Source organism: Camponotus vicinus, unplaced genomic scaffold (assembly GCF_025532165.1).
Source record: "Camponotus vicinus isolate PSW18456_S1 unplaced genomic scaffold, iyCamVici1.0 SCAF_1, whole genome shotgun sequence".
Taxonomy (NCBI): Eukaryota; Metazoa; Arthropoda; class Insecta; order Hymenoptera; family Formicidae; genus Camponotus; species Camponotus vicinus.
Window position 1 is genome coordinate 2,467,135 of NW_028141945.1, and position 25,711 is coordinate 2,492,845.

Consider the following 25,711-nt stretch of genomic DNA (forward strand, 5'->3'; position numbering starts at 1 on the left):
TTAAACCTGACACTCTATCGCAATATGCATGTATTATAGAGTAATCAACTGTAATAGCTATAACGACCCTAGTCGGACACTTACATACATGCATTTACGATATATCATTTTGTGACTGTGCGAAAAAGCCAATGTAATACGCTATAAAAATATATTTCGCTATCCTCTGCAAAATTGCTAAAACTGGCGTAAACGTCATTCTACACTGTCGAATTACTAGTACTATGATACCTCGATGAATTCGTATGAAAATCGTTACACGACAGTTTCATGATCGTAGTGTTTGCACCGTTACACTCGAGATCGTGCCGATACGTATGCATATTGTCAACGGATTTTAGTATGATGCGAGCCACACGTGCTTTTATTTTTACGACGCTATTATTTTACCACCTCAATGTGCGATGCGCTTTTCCCGGGAACGCCTGTTATATATGGACGAAGTATAAAGGGACAATCTGCATGTTCCCCGTGAATTTCGAATTTTTCTACCCTGGCGCTGGGAAGTAATAACGAAGAAATATTATGTGCGGCTCTTTTTATCTTAACGGGGGAATAATTTTTTTGGAGAATCTCTTGTATCTTACACAAATACGTTATGCAAAGCAATTTTGAAGAGGTAACCTAGGGGGCTTCCCCGGGGGAGTAATTCGGGCTTGACCTCACAAATATCTGCGAGTATGTATATAAAATGGTCCCGCACGGAAATTGGATTGTTATTTTAAAACATACAGAGTAGAGTATTGTATGTACATAGCAACTAAATCGCAAGCTCTTGAGTCGTTATTATTTGGTCACGATAAATTTCCAAAAGTTTTAGATTGTTCTCGTTTAAAATTTGAAATTGATATGCAACGTATTTTTGAAATATGTGTATACCAAAAATACAGCAAAAATATACAGGGTGTTCTAAAAAGGTATGTCAAAAATTTAAGGAGATATTCCTCACACCTGAAGGATGAAAAAATGTCACCAGTGCGTGATATTCAAGATTTTCGTGACCGTATCACTGCACGTTACGAGACAATCCGCTGTACGCCAGGCATTTTTGAACGTGTCCGTGAATCGATGCGTCGACGTGTCACTGCTTGTATTCAGGAAAATGGTAAACATTTTCAACATTTATTGTAACATACTCAAGGTCCCATTAAAACCAAATGTAAATAAGCCTAATTAAACGATTGTCGTCTACAATAATTAATCCTAAATTTTTCCTTGTGTAAGTAATACAGCTAACAGTATTTTCAACATAACTCCTGAAATAAGCATTTCCGCACCTATGCCTATATAACATTTTTTCATCCTTCAGGTGTGAGGAATATCTCCTTAAATTTTTGACATACCTTTTTAGAACATCCTGTATATACATCAAATACAGCAAAAATATAAAAACTAATTTTATAAGTTTTATAAGTTTCTACAATGCGGCTAAAATTAAGACAAGGATTTTTAAACGCATTTATCATAATTTAAGTTTAATAAGTAATATGTATGACTGCAATTTTTATATGCAAAGAAATATTATTGATACTATAAATTTATAAATGTAATCGCGGGTCGTGAGCGGAAAATTTATGACAATGACGATACTTTATTGCAAGTCGAGATCAGAGGGATTACAACGATTACACAAATACCTATGAAACTCTTGGAACGTCTAAGTAGCATGGCAGCGTTCTTATCTGGACGTGATTGGCAGACGACTGGTGGGAGGTTAACAAGGTATTGTTTCTGTAATCAAGCAAGATACTTTACGAGCCTGCGCACAACTTACTTTTCTATTTTTAATTAAGATAAAGACACGCTGATAACAGATTAAGATACCAATGTATTTTTGCATGACATATAATATTGATTCCTAATCGGTAATTCTATGTGCATTTAAAATTGTCAGATATTCCGCATATGTTATCAATTTTGCACATTGCATGTTGTGATATAAATTAAATTAATAATTTTGGATAATTTTGATTGATAATTTAATAAGTTAAATGCTTAATTTTATATATTACTATTTATGACACTATTTCAGATTTACAAAGTTAATGTTGAAACATACGTAAAAATTACGTAAAAACTAAGAAACGCAAAAATATACGAGAGAACAAAAATTACTAATGTCATTTCTCGTTTAATTCATAGCAAAAAAATGCTCAGCTTTCACAGATAAAATGCACGTGCCTTTTGGCTACCGTGTATATGTCATGTACATTTTGTTTCAGTCTGCAAGCTCTATAAAGCTATAAGTATGCGGAATCGATCGGTACACTTCGTGTTCGTGAGAATGATGCAGAAAAAATTGCACGTTTGAAGGTATGACACTGGCCGATGGCAGAGTCGTAGCACGAATAACGATAGTACGCGCGATATTGCAGAAAAATTGTACGATAATTATACGAGTGCGCCTGTGAATAATTAAGTGTATGGTAGCACTTACGATATACTCGCACTTGCCTTGAAAAGCGGTACACACAGAATATTTCATGAGATTTCACAAAATGAGGTACGTGAACATTCGCCCGGCAAAGCTATTTTTACATTTGGATATTTGTATTGAGAGATAAAATATATAAAGTATATAAAAAAAAGAATAATTGCACATATCATTTTAACCACTGAATAAAATATATTTCTGTTTTTAGATTTCGTTTTATATTTTAAAGTACCACACATATACCTCTGCAAAAGGTTTAAATTAGATATTAATTAAAAATGTTATATTTAATTTTACACACGTCATTACATATGAATTTCCATATTATCTTTGATAGCAGTAATTTTGTGAATAATTTTAAACCTGTGATATGAAAAAAGATAATTGTAATCATACAAAATTAATCCGTAAAATTAATTATAGTAGATAATTATTCACTTTTGCCTTTACGCAATTATATTTTATTGCGCTTTGACAAAAAATTCGACGAGCTGACATTTTAGCATACGAAATTATTTTTACTGCTATGATAATAATCGATGACTAAGCCAGGGCAGTAGGCCTTTTCAGAGACGTATAACAATCACAAGCAGATTAGAACCGACAGCCGTGCTACCAACGACAAGGTGTGTCGCTGTGAAAAACTCCCATTGAGAAAATAAGTAGGCCGGCGCGAGCGTGTATTGAAAAAGTTTGCAGACATTTCGTTTCCTGTGTTTTTCAACCGGTGCAACCGATGTGCATTCAATATTATAGCGAATCGTTACAAATTCTTTTATAGATGAATGACGATTCTCATAAATTGTAAATTATTCTTATACAAATATGTAATTATATTGATTTCACGCATACAGCTTACAACAAAAATATCATACTTTTGTAAAGTAGTATTGTCATAAAAATTTTTTACGATTTTATTTTTTAGATTCGAAATTTAGACTGCATGTTTTTTATTATAATACATGAGCACACACACACACATAAGTAGGATAGGATACATGTGATATTTCTTGTAGAAGTCTATGAAAAATATTAATAACATAGCAAAATTATATCTCTATTATACTAAAATTTAATTATCTTGTCTCAAAAATAGAAACATCTTGTTACGTAACAAAATTCTCGCACAATTGATGAGCAGCAACAATAGATCTGTGTAACTATTTTCACCGAAAAATAGAAGTAATCAAAATGATATCTTCTATTTATCAATGTGAGAGCACGACATCTGCAAATTAGCGCAATTCGTTTCTCGGATATCACGACTCATCTCCAGCCGCGTTGGAACCGGACCGACGCGCGCAAAGTAAAAAGATTGATGACGTGTCCCCGATCCGTGTATATACCATCGCGAAACGGGCGATGCAAAATCTTTCATGACTCGCTAATGTTTTGTAACAGTTCTTGTTCTGGCACAAACGTTGATAGATCGTTTCATTGACCAGCGACGAGATGAAGCTCGTCCGTCGTCCGCGAGAAGAACGATCGGCGCGCGATCGAGACGTGATAGAGATGAATGAAAAAAGAGCGAAGGGAAAAAGCGAGAAAGAGATAGAGAGTGGTAGGGAATGAGAGGAGAAAATCGTGGCAAGCTTGGTGAAGCGATGGATATAACGTAGAGTATATCTGCCTATTATTCACGCGCGAGATAGGTCGAGAAGTGGGGGTTGATCTAGCTCGATCTATGAGAGTCCGGGGGTGAGGCCAGACTTAGAAAGGTGGGTTAGGGGTTCGTGGCGAATTCTTATAAATCAAAACAGACACGCTATCCCGTCTCATAGGGTGTTTCCACCCTTTCTTACGCCGGCATCTATGCCTTCTTACTTCCTTACCTGGCCGACTGTTGGAAGTAAAGGGAAAGGAAAGAAATAAAATATGACAAGAGGCGCGAAAGGGAGAGAGAGAGCAAATGTCGGAAAGGATGTTAGAGGAAAGAGAAACGCCGCTCGACATCTCGGATGTTGATGTATTATTGAGTTTGTCGCGTATTATCGGTCGCTGTCCAGTATCGTTGACAAGGGTGCATGTCAAGAGAAAAAAATTGTTAGCTCGAGATATCAACGCACGAAACAATAAACGAGAAATATTTATATGTTAGACTCACAAATACTGGCAAATATACACGCGACGAATGTGAATTAAATAAATTATTTAAATATAATTTTTTTCGTACCATCATCCTTTGAACTTAATATGTCATCAGATCGGAAGAGGAAGAAGAATATCGTTATTGAAATTGTAAATTTATTTCTCTCTTTTCATTTAAAATAATGCCATTGGTATTGGCTTTTAAAGTAGAATAATTACACAATTTAAAAGTGTTGTTTTTTTAATAAAAATATATAACTTTTCGTTTGTCTGAAAACTTTTGCGCCAGATATTAAAGAATATTCCTCTAGACATATTATATCTATGTGACGTGGGATCGGCCGCTGCTATAAGAAGTCCGCTTCGAGTTATATTACTAAGCATCGGTATTAGCCTATACACCGCGCGGTATTATATATATATATATATTATAGTGATATTCGCCTTTGAAAACAGTTTACTACGCGCATTGCCGCGGCATACGGTTATGTTCCGTTTTCAGAATAATGTATACTGCACTCGCATGTACGCTGTTATGCCGCTATTTCTTTGAATAAGACATCAGCTTTGGATGTATTTGGGTAGTGAATATTTAATGTTATCGATATTGCCTTAAAAGTCGTTTGTGCGAAAACGGACGTGGAGCTATTATACATTAGACGACGCCTTACCTATTGCATGAAATTGATTCAAATTTCTCAAAATGTCGCATTTAGATTTTATCTATCTCGTTAAAAATGCAACTACAATCTCGTGCTGGACTGCGCAGGGAAATGCGATGGCATCGTGTTATGAACAGCGGCATTCTCGCGTTACACTAATGCAATTAAGGATATTATAATCCTGAATGTGTAACTCAGTTCGCATGACATAATTATATCTCCCTGCTTATATGACGCAACGTAATAAATGTACGTAAATATATTTGCCCGAAATATAGTTTCGCATATCTCGGGCTAGAACAATCGTTGCGCTTGTCCGGGTATGTTAAAATACGTGTGTAATATAGCTGGCACGAAGTGATTTTTGCCTGGTAAATCGTCTTGATAATGTTAACAAGATCATTGCTGTTAAAACCATGAATTTTTTTACACGTTTCTTCATCTAATCTTTTTTCTTTTCCTCCTTTTTTGCACGTGCTAATCCTTATCGGTTCGAAACATGCAACCGGAAAGATTCTGCCATTAACTATTCGAACGAGCTCTCATATCTTAGTAGGGATGGACAACGATTTGGCTATTTCTGTATTCAGCACCTAATATCTTATAACTGACATTAGAACATGTCTTCTTATAGAGAGCACTCGTTTAATTTGCATATGATTTATTTCAATGAAAAGTCAACTAGAGATATATTACACATTTATTTATAGAATACTATCCGCATGTACATGACTTTTACTCGTGTATACGGCCTTTTTCATCGTAAGCTTCATCATAATAATTTAATAATTATTTAATTATAATCAGTTAAAATTTATCTTTCATGTATTGGCACTCGGTGCAAGAGATTGCACCGTAGAAATGTTCCGTGAAACAATTATCTCGCGAGATGCGTTATTACACGTCTTCCCCGCGATTCTTCTTCGAATCACCCCTAAATTCACCCCTAAGAAGACTGGAAGAAAAATTTAATTGCTGAAACGCGAGAAAATCGAGGGAATCGAACATCTGCAATCGCCATTCGCGTTACCGGAGCGCCAGTCATACAAACGGAGAAACAGAAATATAGAAAAGACGAAGAAAACTTACGGGGGTTCTGGACGTGCACAGGAGACGGAGGGTTGGTTCGCGTGACGACGGCCGGAGGAGGCATCTTGGCGTGCAAGGCGGCGAGGCATGAGTTCGCCACGTCGTAGATGAGATAAGCACCGTAGTATCGGCCCGCACTGCCCATTTTCAATTTATTCTTACTGGGCGCAACCGCCATTTTCGCGTATCACGGTCGCAGATACAACCGCATCCACCTGGGGCGCGCCGAATTACCGCTTCTCTCATTCAGCGATGATCGATCGCGATTATTTTATCGGATCAGGAAACACGCACTGGATCATCGTGGGTCTCAATCGTAAGAGCGTCCTCATAATAAATTCTACAACTGTCGAAGCGATGCGATGCACGCGTCATTTTTTTATCGTCCCGCCGTAACATGAATTTCACATTCTCGTTAGGGATAATGCGGAGTATCTTGCAAAGCTCGGAGGAAAGATGGCTTTCGAACGTTGAATACAAATTATGAGACCGATCGTGGCTTCTTTCATAAATATGTATTAAGAATTAAAACAAAGGAAGAAAAAAAAATGTGGACTCAACGAGCTTACCGTAATGTAAGCGTGAGATTAAGTATTATATTAACACTAACTTTATCAACTTATCACTATATTTCCCTTTTTCTTTACAAAGAAGAATTCTCCTTCTTTCCAAGATTCCTTCCACAACAAAAACACTCGTGAAAGTTAATCGACATTAACTTTTTTTTTCCCGCGTCGAATCACCGGGTCAAAACACTGATTACCTTTCAAGACAATGAGTCAATCATTAATCCTGCATGTCGAACGATAGATTAAATAACCGACATTGCTCGCGGATCACATGCACGGCAGTTCGATTCTCCGCAACCACGGCGAATACCACTTGGAACTAATTATCCGGACGAGCGCAAATATTCGGTCCTTGCATTCTCATGACGAAGCGCTGGCACTGATTTCGATACTGCTCCTCCGAACACCGAGGCCTCGATACACCACGACGGACGGTCGGCGGTCGGGATCGGTGGGCTGGGCAGTCGAACGGAAACGGTGCGGTTCCGCGGACCGGAAGCCTGGACCGGAAGCGTCACGAGTCAACGGGCGCCTCGCTGATTGCACGCCGCGGTCGCGGCCAGATAAAAATGTATTCGTATGCCGTTTACATGGTCGGCAGTCGATTGCACCGCGAATATACGGAGTCTCGCGATTTCGTAATCCGATGTGAAGCTTCGCGGCGATAAAATTGTATTTCTCGCCTGGCGCCAACGAATGGTCGCGTTTAATAAACGTTACGTTGCGCGGCATTCGACTGAGTTTTTAATTGGCGAGCGTACCGCCGCGCACTGACTTCATATTGGAGCAATAGGAATAACTACCGCCAGCGATATATTATCACGCCGCCGTGCTTCCCGGAAACTTGATACCAGCGCTATATAACAATAGGCGAAAATGGGTCGCTTTAGTCGGTCAATTTCGCAGCGAGTTTACCGCCAAGTTAAACTGATTTACTATTAGATATTTATAAAGATATGGCGTAGTAAGAACGACCGAGCGATTTAAGTAGCTTTGGGAGTTGCTCCGATGCTAGCAATATTAATGCGGACACCTCCTGTTGATATTATTATAAACGCAATAATTTACAGATAATTACATAGTCGAGATACTTTTGAAATTTTGCACAAAAATGTGAAGGATTCGATGTCGATATTCTTGCTACGATATAAAATATAAGGCGGATCATTAAAAATTCAATTAAGACCATAATTAATGATTGTAATTTAATATTACGAGAGTTAATATTTCAGGAAAGAATGTAACAATAATAATAATAATAATAATAATAATAAACGTGATAATTGTAGTAATAATGATTATGTGTGTATAATAATGGTGAAAAGCTGGCTAATATGTTTGTTACGATGTAATTTCATATTAACGTCTTTATAAATTTAATCATCTTTTATCTCGCTGAGAGTCGCGGCGCTAGAATTATGATGCGCGATTCATGCAAAATTATGGGAATCGTCTGTATTGATTTTCGAAGCGTTACAATGTATTGTTCAAATTTTAAGTAGTTTGGCGGTAAGCCAAACGATCTCGTCTATAAATCTGTATATTTGTTAACGCCGCATTTGTTAATGTTACTTATTCGCATTGCCTTTATATTAGTCTTTCTCTCTCTCTCTCTCTCTATTTCTTTCTTTGTCGCTTTTATTCGTAAATCGCTTCCAGAATTATCAAGAGATTATAAATGTTAACGGACATAGAAAATGGCAAAAAGAGATTTAAAATTACAATGTATTTTTAGATTTATCGTTGTATTAACTGATAATATATAGCAGTATAATCGCTTGGTATTAAAAAAAGAATCGATTTATATTTTTAAAAGAGACCCGATTTTTCATCACGGTGCACAATTAAATCCATAAATTGCATTACAATACTGCAACGAAAGTAGTACAATTTTAACGAGTTTCAAAGATTACAAATGCATAGTCAAAATCGCATTGTAATGAAAAGCTTGAAGAGTCTATTGAATCCAAATGTAATAACACAATTTCGAAACAATAATCGCCGTTATCTGAAATTACAATATTTTCCAGCGTACGATATTTTATTTTAGCGGAGCACTTTGACAACAAAGAGTTTTTGTTTCTACTTTGACGTGCGTTATAACCAAGGCACAAAACAGGCAATATTAATCCGATCCGAATAGTAGATGCGCTTTGTGGCGCGTACAACTGTTGCGCCAGGCAGACGCAACATCGGATTGCCGTATAAAAAATGTAATTGCAGTCCCAAAATAATCCGCGAGTTTCCCCGGCTGTTTGTTTCGCGGCTGTTTTTCTATCTACTGCGGTCGTGCATCCGTCCCGTCTTCAATAATTAATACGTTCATATCCGGTTATATGCGGATGCGTTCTATGCGCATTCCCTATGCATTCTCCCGTCGCGCTCACTCTATCCAAATGGTCATCATCGCCGGATCCACACGCGCCGTATGCTGATCATTACCAACTGAAACCAGCGCTTCTGCAAACAATGGGTATCGTCGTATGGTCATGCTTGAGCTATCGCGCCGCGCAATTATTGGAATCGATTATCCATCGGATGGAATTGCGGCGGCTTGCGGTCGGATCGCGCGAAAGTCGAATGTACGGATCGTACTGCGGACGCACTTTGGATTCGCAACGGATCTGCGATTAACGAGATTTCGTCGGTTTGTTCGCGTTACGAGAACGGTCGAAGGAACACTGCGTGTGTAGGCGTTTCGCTGACGGCTATCATCGGGCCTCCAAGATACACTCGTGCTTATCGCGTGTGCATTATATGCGTAAGGCCGTGCGCAAATACAAGTGGCGAAACAATCGCGAAGAATTAATTCCAAGCGCGCCTTTTTCTTTCGATCATTGAATTTTGAAAAAATAACGCGAGAATAAAATGTGAAAATGCGAAGAAGAGCTTTATCTTGTGCGGTGCACAATCGTTACATTTGCAAGAATATCACAAGTTGGAGTAAAATAGCAATAAACTACACAGCGTGTCCAAATTTTTATTATTAAGTTTGTCTCAATGTAGGTCGACTTATTTTATTCCACAGTTTCGTGTGATATTGTAGAATATGCACTTGCAAATGTATGATGTGACACTAGCAACAAATACAAAGTTTTCTAATATAAACTTTTCTATTTTCCAATGTGTAAGCTGTAAATAAAAAATCTCTTCCTTCATAAAAAAACTTTACAGTTCTAAAGCTATTCGTATGAATAAATAAGAAAAATTATGTGCTGTGGATATTTTTTTAGACGAAAGAGAAACTGAATAAATACTTATTAAAATATACTTCGCGCGGAAAGAAGAATCATCATACATTATTAATATATACATGACGAGAGTATCTAATTAATATTTTAAATTCGTCCTGCAAGTATTCCATATTTTATGAGTGCACGGTGTGCGTTGCTCTCGGATTTATAATAATAAAATAATAATAATAATAATAATAATAACAATAATAATAATAATATTTTTAATGTGTTTGTATTCTTGCAAATTTCCATATAATACTGCTCTCATAAAAATGTTTGCAAATCTCAGGTCGAAAAATCCATGAAAAATATTGATTTATCCATTGTCAACGCACACGCACACCCACACGTACGCACAATCGAGGCTCAATTTTATCCCTTACATATGTATAATATATACTTTTCCTTATCTCCCGTTTTTACATTTTATCATATCTCAACTCTGCACGCACGTCCGCTTTCGTCGGGCTCGTCGCTCCATTCTCGCGCGCCTGTTTCAGTATGCACGTCGGCCTAAGTACGGCTCTTCGTAGGCGCGTCACACGCTCATCGTCGGTGGTGTACGGGCGACGGGCATATCGTATCGCACACGGAGAAACGACGCGGCTCGGTTACAACGCGAACGTACCGGCGACAATGGCACCGGCGGGACGCGCGACAGGAAGGTGGCCGTATCAAATGCTTAACAGTCTACACAATGCCATGTACATATACCGATACACGCCGGTCGCTCCGCAAGCGTGATTGTTGGTGTACCGGGCGCGAGCGCACATTGTTACTTCCGTCGTGAAACGTTTGACCACGAGCGCTAATTTCGCCGGGAATCGTGAATCTTGAACTGTCTGCTATATACGCTTCAAATACATGTTTCTTATATTTAGACATTTTTTTCCTTACAATAGTTGCGATTTGTAACGAAACGCGCTTTAATCCTTTCGTACCTCCGGGACATATATGTCCACCTACGAAAAAAAATCAGAACTTTTAAACAAATAATCCTATCGACTTTTACCTCGGCTTGTTTTAAAGAAGAAGGTTTCAAGCTACATGTAAAAAAAATCGCTCACTTGAAAATGCAATGTTTACAATAAAATATAATTATTTAAACTTTGCAAAAAATCAAACTTTTAGAGAACGAAGATTAATCGTATATTCATCGAAAAATCATAGAATTTATGCGTTAATTATAAACTTAAAGTTTTATTTAAATGTGATTACAACTTTATTATGATAAATATTATAATATTTCATACGTGTAATCAAAGTAAAATGATGCGTGCGACAGGCATCCAAGTTTCGCGGCAGATGCGCGGCTTGCAAAAAAAATGTATAACTACATAATAACGCTACAAATTGAACGTGTGTGTGTATGTTCAGGAAAAAACATAATATATATTTAAAAAAATAAAATTTAAGCTTATATTTTAAATATATTGATATTTAAGTTTTTCATAGTCGCCATCTTGAATCTGCCATTTCGAATTTAAATTTTGATGGCAAATTTGGAATCATTCCTAAAAACCTATAAAACTGTTTTCATATGAAATACATCTCTTTTGGGAAAGCCAGAGGTACGAAAGAGTTAATGAAATTGGCGCTTTTAAGTAGAAACTAATCCTTCTTGTAAAAAAAAGAAATACGAGAAAATGTATCGATTTAAATGATGAGCGCGGAATTTTTACGGTTAAAATACGAAAAGCACACATGCGAGAATTCTTATAAAAATATCACTTTAGTCAATTGAAAATTTTTAAATACGTTGAACCTTGTTTATAGATGCGACATTTTACTGTCGTGGATACTCTATGATCATAAATGCATAGTGATTAATATATATGATCTGTAATGTCCAAACATTACATATAGTCATCAGCAGATTAAATGAAAACGTAAATGACGTCAACATTGTTCCGAAATTAGATGCACACAATGCCCTGTATAAATACACGTGCGCACGTGAACCAGGGACATTGTTATTCCCCGGTGCAACGCTCGACCACGTTACAACGCTAATTTCAAAGCGTGCCGTTAGCAAGTTGATGTAATTTATGATCGCGAAATATAGACGTGATCAGAACATTCGTGCGTAGCGTTAACAAAAGATACTTAAACGATGTAATCGGATAAATGTAGCTGGATTACCGTGTTTTTTTACATGTTTCAACAAGAATATAAAATAACATATAATATCAGCGTTTGTCTCTGTAAAAGGGTGACAGAAAAACAACACCGTATATTTTGGAAAACGGAGTTATCATCCTCGTTATACATCACCCGCTTTAACAATTTAATCTATGTGACACATTTACACTATCGTTATACTAAGCTGATCATAAAACAATCTTTAATATCCATTATCTAGAATCGATATCAGCACGATATCTCGAAAGTTTCGAAGGCCACTTCGCGTTACGGTGCATTTAATTGCCAAATGATCGTTAGAAAGACTATGAGACCACGAATTAATGTCATAGATGCATTTATCGGCTTGGAAGGCAGACGGTGAATATAGGCTAATGGTTAAAGTTGATTATATTACCAGTCACAACCAACGCTTAAGTGGTTAACAAGACATTGTCTTTGCGTAATACATATTAAACTGAAACAAAGTGTGTGTGTGCTTGCTCGCACAATTCGTGGTTGATGTTTATAGATGCGAAATAAACATTTTTTTATTAATATTGATTTCATTCTATTCTTATTCATAAGAAAGTATTAAGTACTTATATAAATATTCTCTCAATTACAATATTCATTTACATAAAATTAGCTTTACCGCCGAAGAACTGTCGACCTGTAATTGCAGAAAAATTTCATAAATGTCGCAACAATTTTGATGAATTTCAATAAAAACATAATTCTATTTCTTCGTTTCCTTCCTGCGATTCCATCTATTTCGTTGAGCGTTAAGAAATATTTCTTTAACTGCGTATACTTTTTTACCCCTTTCTTTGCTACCCTTTTTTATCTAACTTTTTTACCACCAGTTGCTCTCGGGGTTGCGCTCCTTTCATATCGGATTGCATAAACGTCTTTCGAAGTCGTTACAAGGCCGCTCGCATAGCTCTACAGATGTATTGTTCTCGGATTCTTAGATACGAATACACTCGTCCCGTACGTATGTTACAATTCTCACGAGCGTGGTGTCTCGCCTGTATTTCCTCCAGAAACTTCATCCCCAGACTTTCGCACGTATACGTATCCACTACTCACCACTTACGCGAATACACTCAACAGGTTACTGCGCCCACAGAACTTACTGCTACGGTGTATTCAGCCCGATTTCGTTTTGTTTCTGTAATATAGTTCGCGTTTTCTAAAGGTGAACAGGACGATTGGAAAAGTAAAAGTAAATGGAAAAAGTTGGCGCCGACAGAATTAGAGAAAAGCAAGGGATTCACTTCCTGTCCAAGCTAAACGGTAGCCGTCCAAATTAAATAAGAGACTTTTATTAAGCGACAATTTATCGTCGATTCAGGCGTAATCAGAGTGAGTTTCCGTTTGTATGATTGTATAGAAATATTAGAAAGAAATAGTGTTACAAAAATAATTACGTGAAATTATGGAAATAATATTACGTTTTTAGTTGCAATTATCTTTATCGTATGATTAATACGGAAAAAATAATTTCTAGTGATTTCTCTGATTTATAGTACACATAAATATATATCTTTTTCTCAAAATTTCTTATTTATTTTCGTCTAAAAATTTGCATCTTGTAGTTTCAGCAACTCTACGTTGTTTTCGTACCCCATTTGACATAAGACCGTACTATAACTTGATTAACATCGCGAGTGCTGATACTACGCATTTAAATCACAAATGCAAAATTCCGATCGATGATGATAACAACGGGTAGAGGAAGACGTCGAAAATGGAGTCAGTAGAGATGGTAATTGAGCATTGGTTACAGATTGCGAAGAGCCATGAGAACGGAATGGTAGGGCGAAGGAAAACCGAGTACAGGATCGAAGATAGAACGGGGCAAAGGTAGAAGAAGAGCGAGTTTCGCATTAGGAGTAATAGGCATTATCTCCATCGATCCCGGCTCACTACCCTGCTTCTACCACCTCGCGCATCACCCACCATCTCCCTAGAGCTAGATGGGTGATTGGTTCGTTCGAGCTAACTGGAGAAAAAACGCATGGGAATTCTACCGGCCATGGGCATGGCGGACAGCATCCTGATCGCGAAATGCGGGTAGCGGACTTGAGAAGAATCAAGAGAGGACATATGTTATTAGCAAGACGCTACACGTGCCTCATTCAGAAATGTCAAAAACGAAAAAAATTGTCATAATTATGCTTTTGTGGAAAATAATTTTTCGTTAATTATCGAAACTGTGAATAAAATCAATCTGCATTATTTACTACAATTTTTAAAAAATAGACACAATATCTCTAATATTTGCTCCGTTCCATCTTTGATAACATTTTTAATCTAATAACAATTTAAACTCTTAATAGCATCATTTATTTCTAATTTATAATAAATATCGAATGTTATAATCAAAATTTCATTAGTTTTGCGAGTGAAACTCACATCTAATTTCTACGAAGTAATTAAAGCATAGGTTGCCCGATTTTACAATTCAACTCGAAAGTAGTTTTCGAGGATCCTGCAATTCCGTTCTATCAACAGCAATAATTAATCAGTATAAATTAGAGCATGTCGTTACGTAGAATTTCAAAGTCAACGGTATACGGAGAAGCGTGATACTGTACCGTAGTTTTTACGGTAGTTTTACTACTTTTCCATCGCTACGTGTCGTTGCGGTGCAGCAGGTGGAAGAAGGATGACGGTGACTAATTGTCGTAAAGGCGATCATGATACGTCCAGCCTCGTAAATCTGATTGGCTACGCTTACTGATCCCGCTCGCAATCTTGCCAGCAAGATCGCTCGACGCCACACGTACGTCGTTCGGCGCCAAATTCGGGTCGGAATTTTAGATTCATCGAAATCGCCTGCAGTCTTTTTCACAAAGATCGAAAGATATAACATTCCTTGACGAAAGGTGTCGTTGAAATAAGGACGGGAGACAATCTAGATGCAATCGCAAGTGTCTTCAAGTGGAAACTGCAAATCGCACGAGTTACGCGATCGAGGACGGGGAAATGATACGATAATATTAAAATTCAAGACTGTGCATTGTCACGAGATGTTATAGCTTAAAGCATGCATCATAAAATGTGCAAGATGTAACGACATCATTTCTTTTTATTAATAAATATATAAAAATAATATGTATATTGTGCAAAAAAAATTATTTTTCTCGCAATTTATTTATGTCCAACTAAAACGAGAATAGAAAAAGGTAATTGAACACGAGTATCAATCGATAAATCTGGCACACAAGATAGAGAGTTCAATGTGTGGAAATGTAATCTCGTCCTACTTTATCTAAGTCCGACCGATTTAAGTGCAAAAAAGTAATTGGGCGCGATCATGAAGGAAACCGGACTTTACATCGCGCCACACGCACGCGATGCTAAACTGAAGTAAGAACGGCAATGAGAATAAAAGAGGGAAAACTAGTAAGAGGGAAAATCTAGAAAATGATGACAGAGTGCATCACACAGTGGAAGTCATATTTACTTGTGTGGCATACAGTTTACTCTGCAGTTTCGAGGAAAGGCAAAAGATAGCTAGATAGGTAATACGATGCGCCAGCAGCATCCCTTATCCAAAGGCAACCCGTTCTGTCTTTCCCCCCTTTTCCTTCTATTCCTCTGTTCTTTCTTCTCGACGAATCCGGCACTCTCTGATAAGTAAGTCTCTATCGAGATTCTATCTAGAGTGAGTTCTCTGTTAGATTATTATAACATTTGGGATATGGCAGTCCCAATCTAATAATCGAATTGTTCTCTCAAATTCATTCTCGCGAAAGAGGTTGGACGCTAACCTGCGTCACCTTTCGTCCGATTTTGCCAAATTTCCATTGCTTCCATCTTGCGGAGTAAAGCCTCTACATGCATTTATATTAAATCCATTTCGAATTAATACGTTGAAATTCATAAATAGTTTGGAAGTTTCTAAACTCTTAGAAACAGTTGTCGAGAGGCTCCGAACGTATAATACATATAACATAGTTGGCTTGAATTCACTGCTATCATAATTAAATGGCAAACGAACTTCCGCGTTTCCGAAGCTTCCATGAAATTTTAGGTGGAATAATATAGAACTCGTAAATAGTTCGGATATCTTCCCTACGTTGTAGATGCTCATTGAGAATCTGTATGTCTCTTTCAAGAATTGTGCGGAGTAAATTACGCTTCCAAACAACAGATACGCGAGTAACTTCGTCTGTGAGAATGAGATCTTATTAGTGAAGTAAGAGCACTTCTTCATCCAACAGCTTCAAGAATTGTCGGTGTAGTCACGAGAAGAGAACGCGACATATATCCTAACTACAAGATAGTGACGTAAAATTTTTAATAGGAACGCGGAGAGTGTACCTGCAATCTGTAAAACATTATACGTATAACGAGGGTAAGAGATGTTAGTCTCGCACGAAGAAAAGTCTGCCATAATGCAATAGTGAAGATAGCATCCTCTCTCCTGTAGAAGGTAATAAATACGCAAATAAACTTTGCTCGTTAACCTATCGGACTTCAATAGACTTGGGCGATCTTCGTTTAATTTAGTTGCGTGCATCAGATAAAAATGCTGTATTTCGCGGATGATCGCGAAAAAGTCTCCGTCCCAGGAAACGCAGCTCGGCTAATTGCGAGAATGATATAGATATAATGACGTATACTTTTCTGAAAGTTATAAAAATTCGCAAACTTTACGGAAATAATCTAAATTGTGTTATAAAGCGTTTTTCCTTCATGCTATAATTGAACAGTTATGTAATATTTGAACGCAGATGCGTTACTTTTAAACTTTTAGAAAAATTTTTTTAAAATCATATCTCCAAAATTAATACTTAATTAACTAATAGATAATATTATTTATATCATTTATACTCACAATCTTGTTATATGATGATTTTTTTTACACGATGCAAATATATACAAATATAAATTCGCGCATTTTTTTAAAGAAATGAAAATTCTGCTTATTTAGTGAATTAATTAAGCAATATGCTTAATTAACTTCCTAAAGTAATCCTTCTGAATGAATCTGTTTGCATGATCTTTCTAAGAACATATTTGCAACAAGCATTGTATTAAAGTCTAAACCACAAGGTACGTCGTGGTTTTAAAGCACCTACTGGATAATTCAAACTATTTCAAAACTTTCAACACGCTTGCTGCTTTAGTCCTTGTATATTCACAGTTGAAGAAGAAATATGTCAATACTTTTACGCTTCTAACCTTGATATCTTATACGATATATGTAATATATTGTTAAACATTACGATGTATTAAAACATATTGTAACAAAAAAAATTTGCAGGGGACACTTTATTTTTTCACATATATATTTTATATAATAATTTTATTGCAAATATATATTAAGCATCATATTTTATTTGAACATTGTCATATATATATATGATTTTATCTTTTACAAATAACGTTTCCATCGCACATTGCCGTAATAAAAGGATTTGTGCTCGGAAAAGCATAACTTTACTTTTATTCCGTATGTCTTACAAGTGTCTTGCAAAAAATTAAATTTCCTGTCGCGTATATTCGGTACACGTTATTGTTTTCACTCGCGGCATGTAACATTGGTAACGCGTTAGGTGAATGTGTTATAATATTAAGTGGTATCCTATGTAATACCTACCCACCTATCTTCAAACGTCGAGCACTTCGTTTCACATCGTCCCCTCATTTCGTACTCTTCCTCCTTGCTGTTACTTGGGCGTATTCTTTATCCTCATCCGTAGAACGTAATTCAATTCGTCGAGCGGAGTGGAGGCATCAAAATATTAGCATATTGATCAGCCTACCGCGAGACCCGCTCTCTTAAATCCACGAGCGTAAAACGCACTTAATGCGAGCAACCACTTTGGCTGTTACTACAGCGAATGCAATATCCGTCGCTCGTAGTAAGCGTCCACGTTGTATTCGTTATCTGACAAGTTTTTACAACATGCATAAAGAAGGCGCCGTCGTGCACGCAGGTTCTTCGTTCTTCATTTATAAACGAGACAAGCATACGAAAGTGGTGACAATACCGTGCTGCATGAATAGATATATGGTGTAATGTACACTTCTAGTAGCCCTGTTATGTGCGCAACTCTTATATTCTGCGTAAATAACGTTGTGTACCCCGTATGTTGAAAAGATTCTACGGACACCCGGTGGTTTCAGTTTCGCAGCGAACGTAAAAAAGAATTGAAACGTCATTCGAGTTGAGTGAAATAAATTACGTGCCGGTTATAGAGTGTACATAGACCCTCAATATTGCGTGTCACGGTGCTTTTACCGAGTTTATACTGCTTTATATTTAGGGGACGAGAAGAAGGATTGCTACAAAATAAAATATATAATAAGCGCGAAAAGCGTATTAAACTTCAAGTTGATACGTATTTAAGATATTTATTACGTAATAAAAAAATCACGGTATTTTTTTATCGTGGTATTTGCGTGAATAGAAAAAATCCGCATGTCTCTTTAAACAATTTCGCACCGAAGCAATTATGACAAAGGCGAAATATCTCGAAAATCTCTCTGTAAAATAGCTCCAATGAGGGATGCGACGATAATAATGAATTTTCAAATATCGGCACGTGAACGTGCCTAATGATGGCGCGTTTTAGTGCGGGGACAACGAGCTTTGAAGAGGTACGTTATCCATGCTCGCCCTTTCAAACAACCCTTGAGCGACACGCGACCTCCCGATTAAAGCAAATTTTACGCTACAGATGGTTTTCGCGCTTGTGATATTTCTCGGCTGTTTGCAGCCACAGTAGATGGAATCTATAGAGCATCTCGTGTATAATCAAAGTTTTCGTTAGATCAAAAATCACAGTTTAGATTACATACACATTTCTCAAATTATATTATTCTTGGAAGTTTCTTTAAAATGAATAAAAATATTAAATAAATATCAATATGTGATTAGTAGAGGGAACAGCTCAATAATGTTCAAGTTAAGCTAATCGAATTAATATTGACTTATTGCTACTTGTTTTTATGACAAAATAATTCAGGTGTATTTAACGATGTTTTCGAAGCAAATTAAATGTTGAATATTGATAAAATAGCTATCAATAATAATACTATCAATTAACGTCAATTAAAACTTATGTAGATCATTATCAATTTTTAAATCCTCTAAACGAATGTAATAATATAAAATGTGAATATGTTACTCGTGTAGATGTAAATGTGTTTATATTTTTTTATACACAATGCTGTTTTGTACGATTTAAAGATTTCTTTTTATACATTTACGACTTATATATCATTTTATGCTTATTAAATAGAGCTTGAAATAAAATTGTCGATAATATATTCTGTTTTATAAACGTGAAATGCGAAATTATTTCGAGATTATAATTCGGCATGATTCAAAAACAATTGAAAGGATATGCTAGCTCTCAATGTATTTGCTTTATAAATCAAAGCATCCTGGCGTTATTATTACAGTACATCACTTGGTCACTCGGGCAGTCGATTCGATAGCATGTCGAACCAAACGATTTACGGTAGGTCGTGCATCTCGAGGCGCGAGAACTCGACCCGGTCGGCGAACACGACTTCCGCATCCGGTTTATAGCTGCTGCTTTATAGGGTAGGTAGGTAGGTGTACGAGGGAATGCTCTAGTCACCCAGCCAACCAACGCCGCGCCAGTTAACCAGTCAACCAGTCAGCCAGCTAGCTAGCAAAGTACCGACATATCGTAGATGCTATACCGTTTGACGCCTGCTGATCAGTGAAGCATCTAGTACTAACGGAGAGAAACATAAGAAAGAACTTACTAGTCATAGCTTCTGCATAACATCCTCTAACCGATACAACTAATACATCGGCATGAGCAATGCATTTCTTGTTGGTAGGAGATCAAACGAAGAGCGAAATGATTCACAATTAGGTATTTCCTTTTTTATCGAACAATGGAAGTGAGCAAGATATACTGTTACAGTCATTCTATTCGTTATAGTCAACATTTATAAATGTATTTTGCATCGAGAGCTTTAAAATGTTCAAGAAAAATGTACAATGATTCTAAGGAATATATAATGAATTTTTCTAGAATGTAGAAAAGAAGATTGTACACTCGGATTTTTAACGAAACATAATCTTCATGAATGTTATATTTATTATTGTAAGTCAGAATTTTAATTCTCAAACGTTAATTATTAACGTAAAAGATAACGGCAAAGCATTCTTGAAATTAAGAAAATTGACTCCGAATCTGCCTAGTTGATTATTGATTAATATAAAAAAATTTTTTTGTAAAGCATATTCTCTATATAAACAATTATTATATCATATAAATAGAGATGCATTAAAAGTATCATTATTTATAATATATAAGTAAACTTAACGCGGCAATCGCAACGGCAAATAAATATCATTTGCGTGATCATTTTCCGTCTAATATAATGCACATTTAGCTTCGATCGAATTTTGTATACCTTTTTTCTCAGGATCGTCTTTTGCGGGTAAGTCTCCTTGATGCCAAATTTTAGATTTATCCCTCGATGAAAGGGGGTCAGATTTTGCTCCGGTATTCGAGGCAATCGGCCAAGTTGCACGCAAACCCATGCGGTTTTCCACGTGTGTAGTACGAGACTTCACGCTGTAACGGACGGTAGAGAAAGGAGAGAATTTCGGCAAAGATTCCGATTCATACTTCGTCTACTTCCGCGATGGTATGCTTCTTCTATGTATCCCAACGTCGCCAGTATTGCCGCCCTCGTTCCCTGGGGAACCGTATATGTAGGTATCGTCGAATATTTCGAACTCTTTGTCCGCGACAATATCTTTCCTCTTCTCTCTTTTTCTCTCACCCTCTTTCGCCCTCGTTCTCTCAATCTCCCCTTCTATACATATATAGTGCGCCATTTGAGGGTGCAAGGGAGTAGTGTACGAGTCCGCTTGATATTACCGCGCTGGGTTTTTACGGGAAAATGGGTTCTAAGCACCGACGGCGGACTCGTTCCCGGCTAAAACAATATCATTTCATCCCACGGTACCTTCCCCCGCTCCTCCCGTCCGGATCACTTGTTTGGCCGCGACAGGTACTGCCTCGACTTTTCGCATCGCATCCCATCGGACTACGAGCAGCAGCTATTCGGTCCTCTGGGTCACGACCGTACTAGAATCCGTACGACTGAGCGTAGAGCAGTGCGGCAGCATGGGCAGTAGTCGCAGCCATACCCCTTCGTCTCCATCAAGTTTAACTTGGCGCAGCGAATTTCCAAGTACCGTTTTACGAGTTTTCGTTGCCACTGGGAATAGACGGATCAGTCGTTACGCCGCTCGGCAAATGTTATTCCCGAAGTGAGTACCCCGTGGTATGCTCTCCCGGCCATCTCCACGGAGAAGGACTGATAATCAATTTTGCAACGCGATTCCAATTCGTTTGCGACGCATTTGGGGCTACGAAAATGTCGTTAGCTGACTGGCTCTCATCCTCGTTCTATTACGAACGGAAGTTTTTCGATTTCTCTTTAAATCGTTCAGATTTTCACGATATTGCTCGATAGATTAGTTACGCGTATTTTTCAGTAATTATGAAAATGCAATTAATAAATCACAAAAGAAGTTTGTGATTTATACGTATGTGTCTTATATATCCATATATGTATGTACATAATATATATATCGATTTTGTATTCGCATGTCGTACTTTATATAAAGGAACGTATGCCGGGAAGAAATAGAAATTTTCTTCTCCAATTTGTAAGTGTCACGTGCAATACATATAAATTTACACGATATGTAAACGTATTCTATTTAGCGATAAGTTTCAAACGAGAGTTATCGTTGCAAAATCCAATGCTAGGTTTATAGCAAACTGTTACCACAATTTGTATATTTATCATGTCGAGTTTGGAATCGGAAAATACCCATTTCTATGCCCAACTCAGCAGAAAATGAAGTATGACTCTGGTATTTTCGAGAAAGGATACTTGAGGAGGTCGGTTTTTCCTTAATGTACGCGCAAAAAGACAACGCGCTCTTGAGAAGTAGCTGATATTTCAAAGTAGTGCCAAATAGAAACGTCATCCATTTGAATAGAAAGATTCTACTATTATAAATTAAGTACAAATATCGATATTTACTAAATTTAAAAAAATAAAATATTGTATATAATTAAAAAATTAAATAAAATATACATGTACAAAACTTTGTTGAATTTAAGAAATTTATCTCTCAAATTTAATGAATATATATATTTTTAAATTTATATATTTATTTATAAATCTTATTTTTAAATAATGTGAATAAAATATTTCACACAGCTAACTTGTTCATTTGAAATATATATATTTAAATATATGTGAATATATAAGAAATTTTTTAAATATGAATAACTGGGTTATTGCTAAATTAAAACTTAGTTGTGCAATAATTTTATATAAATCTATTAATAATATTTCGATGATTAATTCAGGTTTGATGAGAGAATACCAATATCAGCTTTTTAAAACATTATTATTATTTTATAATAGTTCGTATTTTCGTATATTTCGTGAATGAGAATAGCTTTACTATAGCTTTGTTTCAATAATGTTTCGTTGTAATTTTACGTCTCAATTGTTTCCAACTACTGTCTTCATTTCACTTCAAAATAGAGCATAATAATACACAGTTCACCCAGGATTATTAATAAACATCTAAACTCATAATAGAAAAGATATTCTATTATGACTCTTCTCACTATACTATAAGGATAGCCGACGCGGATAATACCGCTGGTAAATGAAAGACGGAGGTGTAGACAAGAGAAAGCTTACACTAATGCTTTCGTCGTTTGAGCTTTCTGCAACTCGTTATTGATTTAACGCAAATGAAAGAAACTCAAGATTCTATATACTGTCATCGTTTTCACATTTTATTAATAGTTTTTTGTTAAAAATAAATTATTCCACATGCACACAAAGTACATGTGTAAAGAATAGAAGATTTTAATTATATATCAAAATTATGGAAGTCTCTCTCTCCTTTTCTCGCTTTATTTAAAAAGATTAATTTAATCTACTTAATTTATTTTTTATATATATATGTGAAAGCTTTTGAAAACGCTATTAATTTATTCAATACAAAGTTGTATATATTTTGAGATTTATTTTACATATATATATTTTATGCAAAAATATAATTTTTGTAATAAACGTATATTTTCTCGACTGCATTGCTCCAATATGTAAGAAAGTATTATTTGTGTGATTCACAAAGTGTTCCGGAGAAAATATTTTTTCTCGAGTTACGAGATTATCGGGACAATTCTTTAGCTGAGGCTATAGTTTGTAGCTATGTGGCTGTGATATTTTTAGATCTCAACGTGATAATGCTCAAGGTCAGTTTCTTCATGATCAATGCAACTGCTAAGCTTGAATTGTATTAGATGTAACCAATATATCGCAATAGTAACAACGGATAATAGCTGAAATAATATTTGTCTAAAATATTTGCTATGAAAACAGCATTCGCGAAATATGAGATTGTACAATAATTTAAGTTGTCAGAAGTTTATTGTGCAAACTATTACCTCTTCGGCTTCTATTCCTGGAAATGACTAACATGCATGCAAACAATAAAAAAAAACACCATACAAAAAAGTATACAAGAATGTATAATACGGTGCCTTTGCATAGTCCGGTAAATTGATTTATTATACGTAGCATGTAAATGTAATAGCAACTAAACATGTGAACACATCATATTATATTAATGTCCATACATACAACAATGGATATAGCTAACATTTTATAGCTAAGTGTACACATACTAAACCTTTTAATGAACTTGTTATTTAAATTTATATAAAAAAGTATCTTAATTATTAATGCATACGCGTAAACAAATATAAATTTATTTTTGAATCATCAAGCTCTCTCTTTTCTAATTTCCTACATATTCATAATATATCTCACAAATAATAATATTTTTTAGATCTATCAATTTATTGATTGAACAATAATATGTTGGATAACAACTACATTAATGGTTTAAGAAATTTATAATAGCATGAGGCGCGCGTGTTATATGGTATTTAAAAAACGGGACATATTGTTCGTGTCCAAACGGTATTATGGAATACTTCTACGATTATTTAAATGTATAATCCTTGGTGGTAAAATAAAGTGGTCTCAGAGAAAAAGAATATTTTAAATAATTCACTATGCTTTGATCTACTGGTTTCAATCCCCGATTAAATACTACAAACAGCATTGCATCCTGTTAAAACATTTATGCATTTGTGGTCAGTTACATGTCGACGATAGATAAACAAGTCAGAATAATACCATAAAGCAATACTCGGAATTATAGTTAGTAATGCTTATAACAAAGAGAAAATTCAATTTTTTAACATAATTAACGAAGTATTTAATTTCATATTTTTCCGTGTTGCTTTTTCTCATTACATTTAACAATAATATTATCACGCATAGTAATGATATATTCATCGTGAAATCTGTTATAAACAAAGTAAAACTTGAAACAATTAATCTAATCTTTGCAATGTCATGTTAATAAATGATTTCTTTTATAATATGCAATATTGTTTTCTAACTTTTCTACATTTAACCCAATATACAATTATCTTTGATGAAATGTATAAAAATAATTCATATATTATGGATTAAATTATTATTATATATATAATAATAATAATTTAATCCATAATGTAAAAAAATCCAGTAAAAGATTATAATTTTTTAGCACAGTTTATATGCACTCATAACAAGCCCATCATCTCTGCAGTTAAGGATGCTCTATGCGAGATCGAAATAAACTGAAACAAGATCGTAATCAAAGGCAGGCGTGGAAAACGCGGAAACTTAAGCGCAACCGAATAAAGTGGCCCCGTAGCGGGTAGTTGGCAAGAGGCCGTGCGGGTGGATGGCGCAGAGAGGGAGAAAGAGGGGGAGAGAGACGAGGATGAATATAGAAAGGAGGGTTGGTAACCGCCCCTGTAAGGTACATACGTGGCATTGAGCGCCGCGGATGGTGGTGGCGCGGGCTGGCGCGCCAACTAAAATTGAATCTGCGAACGAAACTTCGGTAACCTCGTCAGGAAACCGAAGCTAAAGCCATCCATCGCCCGCGCTTTCGTTGCCGGCCTCGTTTGCCCGTCGGCGCAACCATCGTCGACTTCCGTTTTATCTAGAAGAATTGTTCCGCTTCTTGTTACCTACTCGTTTGACACTTCTTTCTCATTCGTGCGCCCAGATGCGCTGGCAATATATTCTCGACGTTCATTGCAGATATCTAACTACGTGTACTCGTGTTTCGCTACATTAATTAGTTTGGGGTATCGAAACTAAAGAGACATGAGATTCGATTTGATGTTTGACGTGGGTCAATTCATAGATTGTTGTGACAGAATACGATAATCTTATCATTAAATCCGAGGAAAAATATTTTAAATGATATAAATGATAAAAAATTTCAAATAAATAAAATGTGTATAAATATAAGCTGTTTATGTATATTCTGCCAAGGTTTTGAAAACTCGCTTTTATTGTTTTTTTAACAGAGGATTGTTCTTTCCT

General features: G+C 36.1%; 1 protein-coding gene across 10 annotated transcripts in view; it reads right to left on the bottom strand.

Annotated features, from left to right (window-relative positions):
• LOC145963593 (nucleolysin TIAR) overlaps positions 1 to 25,711 on the bottom strand; it is a 423,794-nt gene that overhangs the window by 136,742 nt on the left and 261,341 nt on the right. The window contains exon 1 of one of the 10 annotated variants that reach the window (XM_083085744.1): positions 6,274 to 7,649. The exons of 8 other annotated variants lie outside the window; for them this stretch is intronic. In XM_083085744.1, the coding sequence (XP_082941870.1) occupies positions 6,274 to 6,451 (178 nt within the window). In that variant the 5' untranslated portion in view covers positions 6,452 to 7,649. Of the gene's footprint in view, positions 1 to 6,273; positions 7,650 to 25,711 lie in introns of those variants that run through there. One more of the 10 variants, XM_083085762.1, reaches the window with a different exon arrangement.